At 40.2% G+C, this 15,773-nt stretch overlaps 1 protein-coding gene across 2 annotated transcripts in view; it reads right to left on the bottom strand.

The window, feature by feature from the left end:
- Positions 1-15,773, bottom strand: part of NMT2 (N-myristoyltransferase 2) — a 57,743-nt gene that overhangs the window by 3,948 nt on the left and 38,022 nt on the right. For both annotated transcript variants that reach the window (XR_005722558.1, XM_040248980.1), the window contains exons 7-10: positions 15,501-15,671; positions 13,840-13,948; positions 5,849-6,019; positions 1,235-1,402 (exon numbers count right to left, since the gene is read on the bottom strand). Coding sequence is in view for 1 of the 2 variants with exons in the window: in XM_040248980.1 (XP_040104914.1) it covers positions 1,235-1,402; positions 5,849-6,019; positions 13,840-13,948; positions 15,501-15,671 (619 nt within the window). In the remaining variant the exon portion in view is untranslated. The remainder of the gene's footprint in view (positions 1-1,234; positions 1,403-5,848; positions 6,020-13,839; positions 13,949-15,500; positions 15,672-15,773) is intronic.

The following is a 15,773-nucleotide window of genomic DNA, read 5'->3' as shown; positions in this document are numbered from 1 at the left end:
ATTCAGTACTTATATCAAAACATTTACTTCAGCTGATTTCTGTTACCTTTTAAAAGAAAATGTTTTATTTGTAGCGAGAATTTAACAATCATCCTAACTACTATACTGAGGAAGTAAAAAATAATGCAAATCCATTAAGGCACATTTTGAATTTAATTCTTTTTGTTTTAAATCCTCTTAATAATTTTATTAATTAAACTTAATTTCAAAATTCAGATTATTTAGTTGAATAAAAAAACTTGCTGTTGCCAGTTATTCACTGCAGGTCTCATTTTATTGCGTGTCACAGATTCTGTGTTTTTTACAAATTGATGGTCTGTGGCCACCCTGCATTGAGCAAGTCGATCAGGGTCATTTTTCCAACTGCATCTGCTTACTTCATGTCTCTGTTCCATTCTCGTAATTCTTGTAATACTTCAGACTCATTATTATTATAGTTGTTACAGTGATCTGTGATCTATGATGTTACGAACATAACTCACTGAAGGCTCAGATGATGGATAGCATGTTTTTTTCAGGAATAAAATATTTAAAATTAAGATCTCTATGTTATTTAGTTACTACCGCACACTTAACAGACCACACTATCGCATGAAGATAACTTTTGAATTTTTTTTAATATACACTAGGACACCAAAAATTCATGTGGCCCACTTTATCACAATACTTGCTTTATTGCAGTGATCTGGAACCGTCTGGAACTGAACCCACAATATCTCCAAGGTATATGCCTGTATAACGGGATCATATAATTTTCTTAAATTCCTTATGAGTTTTATGTTTTTAATTTTTTTTAGAGATTTATATGGACCACCTTTTAAAAGTCTTTATTGAATTTGTTAAAATATTGCTTCTGTTTTATGTTTTGGGTTTTTGGCCATAAAGGCATGGGGGATCTTAGCTCCCTGACCAGGGATCAAACCTGCATCCTCTGCTCTAGAAGGCGAAGTCTTAACCACTGGACCACCAGGGAAGTCCCATGTACTTTCATATAAGGGTTAAAAGTTTGTGATTTGTACAAAATGTCTTTTTGGTTAAGTTACAACAGAGTTGATGATGAAAACAGTCACTAAAGTTTTTTAAAAAACCTCTTATCAAAATTCTTCTTTTGACTGATGGTCAACAGTAAAATATCTCAAATGAATTCCCCTGTGTGGAAGAAAATACAAGATACTTATATAATTTGACATACACATCTGGCGACGCACACACGGGACAGCCAGGAGTCACCTACCATCTTGGCGATGATGAGGGCGTCACTCATGAGGTCCAGCAGGGGCGTTTCTGTGTGGATGTTGTAGAAGGAGTAGGCGGCTTTGAGGCTCTTGTGAGCCGGGTGGTGCATGACTGTGGAGGGGAGTGTGTAGAAGCTCAGGAAGTCAGTTAGTTTACCACTGGAGTTCTAAAGAACAAAGGTAACGTCAGATAAACATCTCCTCGAACAAGTGTCATCCAGGCACTTAAGCTCACTTCGTAATCTCTGACTTGCACCATAGCTTTCCATCAGAATGGAGAGCAACTGCTCCTGCTCCATCCTCCAGGTCTGACGGGGAGCCCCACCGTGTGCCGGGTAGTGGCCAGGGAGGAGCGTGGTGCTGTGCCTCAGCCTAAGTGCTCACTGGTGCCTGGCAGCAAGTTCTTAAGAAGCAATGCTTCTCTCTGGTTGACTAGTGACTACAGACTTATAGGGACAGTGATAAAAGTCAATTCACTGTTTTTGCAGGAATAAGATCATTAAGCATCAGGATGCTACCTTTTCCAACTAAAGGATTCTGTGTAATATCTAACATCTTCTTGGCACAAGGCAGGAATTTTATCAGCTTAAAGTGAAGTGGGATAGAGTTTGGGAGTTGTTTTTTTTAGACACTTGTAAAAGGCATTGGTTCTGTGCCAAAGTATACGTACGTGAATGACTGAGAAAATCTGAAGTATCAAATATCAAAAGGGATGCAAAAAAGATGGTGTTTGTTTCACCATCACTGGTACAAGAAATACAAGAAATTAGTCAATACTGTTTGGGTTGTTTCAGTTAGCTGTGGTGACTAGGTATATATGTGGTAACTATGCAAGTCTGTGAAGAATTCAAGCTGTATCTGAATTATACAGGTGCAGAGGCTAGACCACATATGTCATTGCTAGTATTTGTTTTAGCAGAAATTTCCAGAGGGATGGATTTATTCACTTTTTCAGTGCTTCTGATTCATTAATCCTTTTTTTCAGACATTAAAAATTAAAGATGTTAAGCTAAACTGATTCTTTACTGTGCTATATTAGCAGCTCAAGTATTAGAGATGACTTAAAGGCCTAGATTTTCTGCTTTGTTAAGGATTTTTAAATACCATAGCAGACATTAAGAGGAAAAAAAAAAAATCACTGAATGAGCTCAGTAGCAGAGTGGAGATGACATGATAGAATCACTGAACTTAAAGAATCCAGTAGAATTTACCCAATCTGAAATAAGAGAGAGAATACAGACTGAAAAAAAATTAAGCCTCAGGGGTCTGTGAGGAAAAGATTCACCGTTCATATCACTGGAGACCCAGAGGGAAAAGAGAAAGTGAGCTGAGAGAGACAATGACCGAAAGCTTCCCAGGGGCGGCAGAGATTGAAGAAGAGACTCAAGAAGCCAAGTGAACTCTTAAGAGGATAATAGAAAGAAACGCACATCATCATAAAAGTTCCCAAAGGTAAAGACAGAGATGGTAAAAGCAGCCACAGAAAAACAACTCACTACCTACAAGGAAATACTAATTCAAATGACAATGGGCTGCTCCTCTGAAACCACAGAGGCCAGAAGCAAGTGGCTCAAGAGCTGAATGAAAATAACCATCAATTGTGAATTCTGTATCTGGTAAAGCTTCTTTGAGGAAAGAAGGGCACATAAGACATTCTCAGACAAATGAAAACTAGAAGAATTCGTTGCCAGCAGACATACCTTTAACACTGGCTAAAGAACATCTTTCAAATAGAAAGGAAATCTCAAGATGCTCAAGATGGTGATATTTAAACTTTGAGACAGTAAAGAGACCTAAATGGAAGTAAAATCACTTGAAGTGGTACAACGTGGATACCAGAGAACTGATAATTTATATCTATATACTATAATGCTCAAACGCTTGCTTGCTTGTATTCAAGTACAAGCACTCTTTGTGACCCCATGGATGTAGCCCACCAGGCTCCTCTGTGGAATTTTCCAGGCAGGAATACTAGAGTGAAGTTGCTCAGTCGTGTCCAACTCTTTGGGACCCCATGGACCGTAGCCTACCAGGCTCCTCTGTCCATGGAATTTTCCAGGCAAGAGTACTGGAGTGGGTTGCCATTTCCTGCCCCAATACAGGGACCTAACCCGCATCTCTTGTGTCTCCTGCATCGGCAGGCGGATTTTTTACCACTGCACCACCTGGGAAGCCCCATACTCAGATAAGACCTATACAAATATACTCAGATGCACTATAAATAAATCAAGACACACCCAAAAATGGTCAAGGATAGGAAGGCAAGGAAAAAGAGAGGGGCAAGAGCCAGAAGAAACAAACAGAAAATATATTTTATAACATGGAAGACTTAAGCTCTAATATATCAATTATCATCAGGTTAGTCAAAATATACCAATCAGGAGAAATTCTGCAGAGTACATAAGGAAACATGGCCCAAGTATCACTTCAAAATCAATGACATAGATGGGTTGGAAGTAAAAGGACTGAAACAGATATATCATGCAAACATGATATACAGGCACACCTTGGAAATATTGCGTGTTCGGTTCCAGACCCCCTCAATAAAGCAAATATCGCAATAGAGTGAGTCACATAAGTTTGTTTTCCCAGTTTATATGCAAATTTTGTTTGCACTATACTACAGTCTATTAGTGTGCAATAGCATTAAGTCTAGAAAACAATATACATACCTTAATTTTAAAATACTTATCACTATAAAATGCTAATCATCATTTAGAACTTTGAAGCAGTAACATCAAAAATCACCATAACACATATGATCATAATGAAAAAGTTTGAAATATTGCAAGAATTACCAAAATGTGACACTGAGAGACAAAGTGAGCAAATGCTGTTGGAAAAATGGCACCAACAAGGTTACTATAAACTGTTAATTTGTTAAAAATGCACTATCTGACTGGTATAATAAAGAGTGATCAGATGAGGTCTGACTGTATTAATAGACAATGAGAAAGAATTTTCTAAGGTTAGATGGGTTCAACTGGAGAATTCTAGCAAACATTTAAGGAACTAACACAAATTCTATACAATTTCTTCTAGAAAATAGAAGAGGAGGTCACACTTCCCAACTCCTCTTATAAGGTCAGTGGTTTCCTGATACAGAAACAAAACAGAGACAGTAAAAAAAAGAAACTGCACATCAGTCTCTCTCATGAACTCAGGAAATACTCAGTGAAATATTGGCACTCCAAATCCAATAATGGACAAAAAGAATTATACACCATAACCAAGAGAATAATTTTCCTAGGTATGTGAAGTGGTCAAACATTTGAAAATAAGTAAATAAATATACCATATCAACAGGCTAAAGAAGAAAAACCGTATGTTTATACCAACTGAAGCAGAAAAAGCACTGGACAAAATCCAACATCCATTTATGATGAGAACTCTCAGCAAGCTGGAAATTTTCTCAAATTGATAAGGAGCATCCATGAAAAACCAACTGCTAACATAATGGTGTAAGAGTCATGGGGAAGACCAAATGCTCTTCCCCTAGTATCAGGAACAAGGCAAGGATGCCAACCTGAAGTACGAAGATCTAGCCCCTGCAGTAAGGCAAGAGAAAGAAAAGGCATACAGATGGGAAGAGAAGAAGCAAAACTGATTCTATTTGTAAATGACACAATTATCCATGTAAAAATCCCAAGAAATCTCCAAATAAACTCCTGGAACTAATATGTGATTTCAGCAAGGTTGCAGGATACAGGAGCATCACAGAAAAATCAATCACATTTCTACATACTAACAAGGAATATGTGGAAAACGAAACTTTAAAAAATGTATAGGATCTGGATGCTGAAAATTAAAGACTGCTGATAAAATAAAATTTAAAAGACCTAAATAAATGGAGATATACCATATTCATGGATTGGAAGACATGTTAATTCTCCCTAAATTAATGCAATCCTGCTGAATATCATGTAATTATTATCACAATCCCAGCAAGGTCTTTTGTAAATTAAGACAAGCTTATTCTAAAATTTATATGCAAAGGCAAAGGAACTGCATTAGCTAAAACAATGAAATGGGAGGAATCACTCTACCTGATATCAAGGCTTACTACAGAGCTACAGATTAATTAAGACAGTGTGTTATCAGTAGAGGAATAGCCACAGAGATCAACGGAACAGAATGGAGAATGCAGAAAAGGACCACAGTACAAAGTATTAGTATTCAGCCTATAAAAAACCTTTTACAAATCAAGAAGACAAGGTTGAATGAAGTGATTGAATTATGCCATCTTGAACAAAGGCAGTTCAATTCCAACCAGTTTTGCAAAAGCAAAACAGTATTAAACTTTGAGACACCATTCATCTCTGATGAGGTCATCCAAACTGTCCTTTTCAAAACCGAGGGAAGCAATTAATCACACAGGCAACACCAGAGCAATATCCTGATTTCCCATTATTAAGTAGTAAGTGTGTTCTTGTGCCAGGAAGGGAAACTGTAAGCACAGCTTGTTCTAACAGAGTGAACAGAAGCTTGGTATAGAAGCAGTGAGTCATGGACACAGAGGAAGGAGATGGGTACTCTAGGGTCTTTCTGGAAAATGGACTCAGTCGCATAGTATTTTCATACTTTTCTGTACTATCTTATCACCTTATCTTTACCTCCACTACAAAAGTGTCAATGATGTGCTCCTGAGGGAGGAACCAGTGGGCTACTTCCTCTTCATCCATCACCGGGGCTAGATGAAACTGCTGCAGGTATGTGTTGGTGAGTTCTTGAACAGCTTTGATATCTCTTGGTTCCATTGGCCTCAAGCCTGAAGTTTTTGTAACCTGTTCGAGTGAACACAAAACCAATGGGGAGGTTTAAATAAGAGGACTAAACAAAACCTGGAGCCAGTGTGGTCCCCAGACCAACATTATCAGCATCTCCTGGGAGCTTGTTAGAAATGCCTGCCCCAGAGTTACCAAGTCAGAATGAGCAATTTCACAAAATCCCCTGGTGATGTGTATACACATAAAGCTTGAGATGTACTAGTTAAGCACATAAGCTAGACAATGTGTTCTATCCTATCTTTGTGTACCAGGTCTTTGGTTAGTATTGCCTATGACTCAAACAAAACCAATGGGAACACTACAAATTCACCTATATACCCATGCCAAGAAATTTAACAACCTACACCAGGGATCCCCAACCTCTGAGATCTAATGCCTGATGATTTGAGGTAGAGCTGATATAATAGTAATAGAAATAAACTGCACAATAAATATAATGTACTCGAATCATCCTGAAACCACCCGCCCCCTACCCCTGTCTGTGGAAAAATTATCTTCCTTGAAACTAGTCCCTAGGAACAAAAGGTTGGGGACTGCTGGCCTACATAACAGGGCAAAACAATCCCAGCATGTGTTCTGGAGTATCATGCTGTAAGACTGCCATGTTTGACATTTTGAAAACACAGTTGAGAATGGCTGAGAAACTCATTTTGTCCAATAGCCCATGAATAAGATGTAGCTATTTTGTTCTCATGAGCAACAAAAATGAAAGAAAAGTCAATCATAACAGTCAATATGGGAAGGCAGGCATTTTAGTTACCAAGAATGAATGGCTAGTTGCCAAGTACTGGCCTTGGTCTTGCTGGTCATTAATTGACCAATACTGGTCAATTAAGAGGTGATCATAATAGGCATCTGAATCCTTCTTCTCATAAGTCACAGTTTTTACATAAGGCCACAGGGTTGGAGAGCATCATCGACTCAATGGACATGAGTTTGAACAAACTCTGAGAGATTGTGAAGGATAGGGAAGCCTGGCGACGTCCTGCAGTCCATGGGGTTGCAGAGTCAGACACAACTGAGTGACTCAACAAAAACAACAAATAGGAATGACAGACCCTCAAAGGTTGGACAAGGCCCCATCTGGATTTATTTGTTCAAGTGCTTATCCTTAAAAGAGCTTAAGACATCAACTATAAGAAGTGTCCAGATACCAGGACACTTGACACTAGAAGTGAGAAAGCTCACTACATTCCTTGTCTGTACAAAGACAAAACTCTAATACTTACAAATGAGTCTGAGAAAGCTCCGGGAGCTGGCAATGGACAGGTAAGCCTGGCATGCTGCAGTCCATGGGGTCACAGAGAGTCAGACACGACTCAGCGACTGAACTGAACTACAAGAACAACTTCATTTCTTTTAGTTAACTTGATACTTTTTTTTCCTTGAAGAAATACTGGATAAATTCTTAAGTGACAAATAACTTGTATATAAATACTTCTATTCTACCAAATCTGCCCTAAATTATTTCTGAGCACTTTTAAATTAAAAACTACCTCTAAGATTAGATCATCACAATTCCTGCATGCCCCCAGAGTGGTGGTTAGAGAAGACCAAAGGGGAAAATGGGTTTTCATCTTGAATGCTGGCTCTGATGGACATCAGTAGTCGTGTTGAGGTTACTAAGGTTCTGTGACAAGGAAGGCTGGTCAATTACTGATTCGTGTTGGGAAGAGACGGGAGAGGTGTTCTTTGTATTTACAGACCCAACAGTCTTTAGCTGAGTGTTTACTATGTGCTACTCAGTTATGATTTACAGAATCTATAAAGACACCATAATGAAACTAAAATAGTTTAATACTCTAAATTAAGAGAATTTAAGTCCTTGACATTTAATAGAAAACTCAGACTTCCAGCATTTCTGTGGATCTCAAAGCCAAAGAGGGGCTTCCCAGGTGGCTCAGTGGTAAAGAATCCACCTGTCAATGCAGGAGACATGTATTTGATCCCTGGGTTGGGAAGATCCCCTGGAGAAGGAAATGGCAACCCATTCCAGTATTCTTGCCTGGGAAATCCTATGGACAGAGGAGCCTGGCTGGGTACAGTCCCTGGGGTCACAAAAGATTTGGACATGACTTAGCAACTAAACAACAACAAAGCCAAAGGACCTGAAATCTCCAGGTCCCAGCTTCCATCCAAGGCTTAACCCTTGGTTAATAATGGCCTGAATAGGTGTTGAATGAATGAATGAATGCATGAATTCTTAGGTTTTTAGCACAATCATTTACCCAGTAGGGTGAGGTGAAGGCTGCAGACACGGCAAAAAGTCACTGTCAGCTCTGAAGAGATGGCATTTCTATGGCCTGGCATTCAAGTGCAAGCCAGGCATGAAACCAATATTTTCCTTTTGTTTTTGTAAGCCAATTTTAGTTATTTAGAGCATTTCTACGCTGCAATTTGTGGGAAGAGGGAAACCTATGTGACTGCTAAATGGTGTTGCTGCTGCTGCTGCTAAGTCACTTCAGTCGTGTCCGACCCTGTGCGACCCCATAGACGGCAGCCCACCAGGCTCCCCCGTCCCTGGGATTCTCCAGGCAAGAACACTGGAGTGGGTTGCCATGTCCTTCTCCAATGCATATAAGTGAAGAGTGAAAGTGAAGTTGCTTAGTCGTGTTCGACTCTTAGCGACCCCATGGTCTGCAGCCTATCGGGCTCCTTCACCCATGGGATTTTCCAGGCAAGAATACTGGAGTGGGTCGCCATTGCCTTCTCCGCTAAATGGTGTTAAATGAGATAAATATACATTTTGAAATGCAGGTAGGAAGACCAAAACCATACCGCAGGTATACTGCAGTCATTTGAAAAGGTTATTTTCTGCTATGACGATGACCTTGATAGATTTTAAATAGCCTTTCTCAACATTAGACTGTTTTTGCATTTGTTACTGATTCAATAACAATCAATGATATCACGACTTCCCTTGTGGTCCAGTGGTTAAGACTCTGTGCTGCTACTGCAGGGGGCACAGGTTTGATCCCCGGTTGGGGAACTAAGATCCTGCATGCCACAGCTCAAAATAAATGAAATGAAATAAAATGAGCCTCAAACAATGAGATTATCTCATGATAGTAACAGGATACATCCTCTCTGTTCATAGAGAACATTCAGAAATGAGGAATAAAGCTTGCCAATTCCTTTTTGGAGCAAAATACACTTTTGCAGCACAATTCTTATTCATTGAACACTCATATTGTGAAATCACTAAAATAAAAATCTTTTTTTTTCTGGTAGACATCTTTAAAGCTGCAGTTCTCAAAGATTTTGGTCTAGAACTTTGTTATGGTCTTAAAAATTATTTAATACTCCCAAAGAGCTTTGTTTACATGGGTTATGTTGATCTATATTTATTGTATTAGAAATTAAATTAGAAATTTTAAAGCAAAAGAATATATAAGCTCACATTCCATTTAACCTCTGGAAGATTGCACAGTGCACTTGTAAGATAATGAAAGATGCAAATTATTTTTGTGTTATTCTAAAAAACTGACTTCACAGGTCCCCCCAAAGTGTTCTGGGAACTTCCTGGGGCCCCTGGACCACACTTTGAGAACTGCTACTCAGGTTTCTGAAGGTTAGGAAAATGGGTAATAAAATGTAGATAAGGAGGACTCAGTGAAACAGTGTATTTTGGCAAATGGGCAGTGAGAAAGTATATAAACGGCAATTTTCAAGCACTTCAAACAAGTTTTTACAGGAGCTAAGTTAAAGCAGAAGGAAACATCAAACTACATCCAATTATGGAACATAAAAGGTCCTAGAAACGGGAAGAATATATGCTTTTCCTGATCGACAATGGCTTATGTATCTCAGAACCTAAGCTTGTTTCTTTCTAACATCTTAAAGTCATATCCTCTCCAGGAAATCTACTGAAGCATGACGTAAATGTTAATATATAAAATTATATTCTAGGGGGTTCCCTGGTGGCCTAGTGGTTAGGATTCTGGGCTTTCACTGCCGTGGCCTGTGTTTAATCCCTATCACGGAACTGAGATCCTGCAAACTGCATAGTGTGGCAAAAAAAAAATTCTATTTTATATAATAGCTGTTGTTTTCAGGAAGAGGTGGAGGGAAATGTCATGCTTAGGTAGAAATTTAAGCTTTGGCATAATCTGAAAGAGTCAGATGGCAATGTTTTCTGAGATTTCAATAAAAAACAAAAAAAAATTTCCGGTGACTTAACTGAGAAAATCTTAAATTTCATAAGCAAACTCTATTTCTAAATCAGAGCTACTTTCCCATGGTTGAACTAATATGTATTACTCATCGGACTCTCCATACACTGAAATGTGTATCAAATTTGCTTGTAAGTATATAAGGAAATCAAGCTCAGAGCCCTATTAAAAAACAGAGGCAGTGTTGTCCTCCATCAAGCTATGTGTTGTGAATGATTTGGAGCCAAGATGCCAGAGCAGAGATGTAAGCCTTGATTATGGATACTTTTTTGATTTAAGAAGGATCAGTAAGACATTACACTCTAAAACAACAAAAAACCAAAAAACCAAAAAACCCTACAGTTACTAAACCAAGAATATCTGTTTTAGCATGGCTTCATAGGCATACACTTCTTGCAACACAACGTAAAGATGTTGGGAGAGTAACCTGACTCCTGCTTTTTATCTACTTCAAATTTCTTTACCTTGGGACTTCCCTGGCGGTCCAGTGGTTAAGACTCTGAGCTTCCAATGCCCCTAGGGGGTGCAGGTTTCATCCCTGGTCTGGGAGCTAAAATCCCACATGCCTTGTAGCCAAAAAATAAAAACAGTTAAAAAAAAAAAAAAAAACCAACATTGAAAGGGCAGGAAGCTGTTCCTCTTGGGGAAGTCTTAGTCTCGTTGGTAATGGTAGCTAATGGCATGGGCTGGTGGGGATAGTTCTGTCCTGATTGGAAGACTGAGCAAATCAATCTGTGTCTCAACATTCTCTTCTGTGACAGGAGACAATGACTTGCCTGCTCTGATCATTGTGAATAATAAATGAGGTTACAGATGTTAACTGTTTGACATAACGTCGGCCACAATCAATGTTAACTTGTACAGTCTATGATCAACACATAAAGCTGGCACAGTGAGCTGAAACAACAAATCAGAAAATGAGGCTGAACAAAAAACCCGTGTTCAGTAAGGCCCTTCTCTACACTTCATAATACAAAAATGTTCTCAAACGATGTGACTGTCTGGCCCTGGGAGAGAAGGAGGTGGTCTGGCTTTTGCTGCCTCATCCAGCTTCTAAGCCAGGAGCGCAACACCAAGGCTGCTGCTGGTGGCACCTTCCAATTTTTCAATGTCTCTACTTGCATCTCTTCTACCCTCTCTCTCTCTCTTTTTTTTAATTAATTTACTCTTTAGTTTTCTTTCCTTCCCTATGACTTAAAAAGTAAAGGAGGCTGGAACAAGCCAACAAGAGTTGTTTAGAGAACCTTCACAAGCCTCAGTCTTTGCGTCTGTACAATGGGGTAAGAATACCGAAACAGAAGGTGGTTGGGAGAATATGCTAATATACGTGACAGCACTTTATCAGCTTTGACTTATCATGGAAGAAAAAAGGCAGTCACCACAGCACCATGGCTCGAAAAGGTATGCTCTTCTGTAACCGAGTTAACTGCAACCGAGATGCCAGACTCTGCTTTCACCACCAATGTCTGACCAGCAATTTATCACCAACTTTTCAAAACTTGGTTACCTGTAAGTTGATGGATGCTTGTACAAGAATATGGAGGCTGATGGACAAAGTCAAGTCAAAAATAACTTTCCGCACCTCTAACTCTAATCATCCTGGATAAACCAATGACAGCTACTCAATTTCCTTATGCTTCATTCCACTTCAGGTGACTATACAGACAAGGAGGTGCTTTTCTTACACACAAGCTGAACAGAGTTAGGTTTGAGAAACTGAAATCAGGGGAGACCAAGGTAGAACAGCATTTGCCCCTACTGGGTAAAGGAGGCTTGCTTCATGTTCTTATTTTAACTCACAGATAGGAAAGCATTTGACACTTGGCCAGGAGGACGCTGAGCATCAATTGTGTCTTGTCTCATCCGTGTGTTATGCTCCTCCAGGGCCCCTTTTTCTCACAGCCATTTGTGCCCCTATGTGAGCCCACCCTTCTCAGTGTCTCTGGAACTTGGCCATTAGCAGAAGTTACTTCTAGTTGATCAGTAAATTGTGATGGTCATAACGATGGTGTGACCCCTCAGGGCATTTTCCAGAGTCTCCATATACTTAGCTTCATGTCTGTCACCCCAGCTTGAGGGGCCCTGGTCCTCCTTTCCCAGGACACAGGGACCCTCCCTCGTTATGTCACCTGCACTTTTTATTTCCCTCTGTGCTGAACTATGTTCCCTCTCAGTCCTTGGCCTTACAGACAGGCAGTGAGTTCACGAGTTCAAGCCCCACTGTTTGCAACTGCAGCTTAGACAGAAAGGAGACCGTGCCTTCTGGTCCCTCTGCCAGGTGGGAAGCCCCGGAACACCTGGTTTCCTTCATCTCCACGTCTCTCCTTATGAAAGTCCGCCTAAGTCAGAAATGCGTTGATTCTGTCGATGAAAGAAAGACCTGAATCCGTGCAGCCACTGATCACGTGTTTCTGGTAAACACACAACTGGCCCAAGACAAGAGGAGCTGGAGTCGGCCATGCCCTCCATAGAGGAAGTCCTTCCCTGCCTTGTTTGGAGGAAACTGGCTACACTCTATGTGAATCCCTCAGCTGAGTTAAAGTACTTATTACAACCCCAAAGAAAGAACAGCTCTGATGAAATCAAAACTTCACACTACAGATCCCATCTGTGTGGACAGACTCCAAGATGGCCCCAGTGATGCCCGCCCACCCTCACTGGAGTTCACGCCCACACCATCCACTTATCTTGAGTGTGGGTGGGACCAATGACATATGGCAGCAGTGATTTCACTTTGTGAATTGATTACACAGGATTCTAACTTCCATCTTGCTAGCAGATGCTCTCTGTAGACTCTCCCCGTGTGTTGTGATCTGCCCTTCAGAGAACCCCCACCGATGAGGAGCTGAGGCAGCCTCAAGCCGACAGCCAGCAAGGGAATGGAGGACCCCAGTCCAGCTGACCACCAGGAACTTAAGGCTGGCAACAGCCACGTGAGCTTGAAAGCAGATCCATCCCTAGTCAAGTGTTCAGACGAGACTCCGACCCTGGCTGACGCCTTGATGACAGCTTCACAAGAAAGCCTGAAGCAAAGACCTCAGCTAAGCTGTGCCTTGATTCCTGACCCACAGAACCCAAGAGATAGCACATGTGTTGGTTTCAGCTTCTACCTTTGTGGTAGTTTCTTATGGAGAGATGGAGAACTCATTTACCATCTGAGCCCCAAATAAAAGCCAAGACTGGTAAGCATATTTAAAATTTCCCTTATTAAGGGACAACTTTTCACACTGGGAAGTTTCTAGTTTAAAATGATGCTAATTCAATAAGACATTATTTCCTCTCCCCAGGTTTCTCTTTTAAACCTTATTCCTTAATTCCATGTGCTAAGAAACCATCAGAAGCTGGAACTTTTCTTCCCTCTTCCTAAATAGAATATAAGTGCTCAAAATTTAAAAACCTACAAGTCTGGAGTTCAACCCCATCCAACCCCAAACTGAAGACCTTTTAAAAGTCTTAAAAACAAAAACAAACCACACACACCTGGTGAACTCTCCTCCTGGCCCTGAAGTTCTCTGAAGTCTTTTTAGCTACATATTCACATCCTGACACATGAACCAGTTTTTAGCTTCCTGCAAATAATTCTTTTCTATGTTAAAAGTTTCAGTTGTTAACAGCTTCAAAAAACAGCAAGCCATTCTTACTTACATCTGGAAGTCTGTACAGCTTCATCGTTCTCTGCAAAGTCATATTTCTACTCAAGTGAGAAAATTTCACTTCTACCAGTTTTCTGGGGTTTAGTGATCGATGCCAGTATCTGAAATACAATACAGGCTTTAAGGTCCGATTGATTTCTAACTCTCCAAGTTTTACTCTTTGTCCCGGCTCGGCTGTCACAGAAGTATTGAACAAACATCATGTAAGGCCTGGTGCAGCGCTGGGTCCTGGTCCTCTGCCTATGTAATTATTTTATCTGCCATGTTTTACCTCGAAATGATGTTCCAGTTATGCTCCTTTGACACTGGTAACCTTCTGTCTCTTTTAATATAGAAAAATCTTAAAATTGCAGAAGAAATATTGACAATGTCCAGTTTGTAAGTACTGAATGACCATCACAGATTCTAAGAAGGCAAACCAAAAACTTTAAAAACATGAATATACTCCCTGAAGTTAGTAACCTTCATATTTATATAATACACATGGAAGAAAACAACTTTTTGAGAAATGAGTTTGAATTTCTCAAATGATTCTGGCTTAGGTACTGGAATAAATGATTACAGATTATAACCTGTGAAGTCTTATTTATTCTGTTTATTTATGAATAATTTAATAGGAGAGAGGCATTTTACAGGTTTGTCTTTTATACTCTGAAGTTTTTTTCCTGAAGTTTCCTCTTATTTGAGTCAATAAAAATAGTAATGGCTTCCCAGGTGGCTCAGTGGTAAAGAATCTGCCGGCCAATGCAGGAGACTCAGGAGACGTGGGTTCAGTCCCTGAGTTGGGAAGATCCCCTGGAGGAGGAAATGGCAACCTACTCCAGTCTGGATAATCCCATGGACTGAGGAGCCTGGCGGGCTGCAGTCCATAGGGTAGCGATGGGTTGGACACGACTGAGCAGGCATACATACACACATGCGAAAATAGAGGAGAGGGAAGGACTTCCCTGTCAATCCAGTGGTTAAGACTCTGCACTGCAAATGTAGGGGCTGAGGTTTCAACCCTGGCTGGGGAACTAAGATCCTGTATACTGTGCAGTGCAGCCAAAAGATACAAAAAATTTTTTTTAAATAGTAGAGGGACACAGACTGTTTCTGATGCTCTAGGAACAGGTTAGTCAAGTGAAAATCTGATACATGATTTTCTTACTGGATTAACTTTTGAAAGCTTGAAAAGAGCAGATGAAATAATAAAGTAATAAGAACAGAGCTTTAGCCTTCTTTTCACTCATAGCAGACAAGTATGTTCAGGCTTTCTGGCTAGATGCTTATCAAGCTTTTAGAGTGGTTCCTGACAGCACTGGTACAACACTGAGTGTTCAAGAAGGAAAGAAAATGGTACTACAGGGACATCTCCTGATAACTGATGCCCTGGGTTTCCCAAGGCAGCAACTAGCCTTTCAAATGAAGAGACACAGAAATGGACACACAGCATCATTCATATACATGTGGCTGTGGGTTTTACTGCTAGAATACTGGGCTAATGGTTCTTGGCTGTATCTCCATCTCTGCTACCAACCAACATCATCATCATGGGTCAGCCAAAATCCTTCCAGGTTACAAGGGTGGAGAATAATACTTGTAGAAACATGGCAAGGAGGCTTGAAGCATTAGGCAAAGGTGATGTGCAAGATAAACGTGTGATGATAATACCTGCACGTGGCCACTGGCTTTGGAAGAACCACTCCAGCGGTATAAACGGCCTGGAAAATCCCTTCCAGGTTCACTCTTCTGGTTATTTCTCGAATCAACACTGGGGCTACCCGTTTTGATCTCAACTTCTTATGAACACAAAGAAAGTTGATTTCGACCATCTTCTTCACACTAAGAAAGAAAGGTGTTGAAAATTAGAGCCAGTGTTAGAGAAGAACATTTTAAAAAAACAAGATAACACCTATAACATTTCAAAGAATATGAAACTGAGAG

The sequence above is a fragment of the Oryx dammah genome, unplaced genomic scaffold (genome assembly GCF_014754425.2).
Source record: "Oryx dammah isolate SB20612 unplaced genomic scaffold, SCBI_Odam_1.1 HiC_scaffold_10, whole genome shotgun sequence".
NCBI lineage: Eukaryota > Metazoa > Chordata > Mammalia > Artiodactyla > Bovidae > Oryx > Oryx dammah.
Note: the sequence above shows the minus strand (reverse complement) of the source record. Positions and strands in the feature narration are given on the sequence as shown.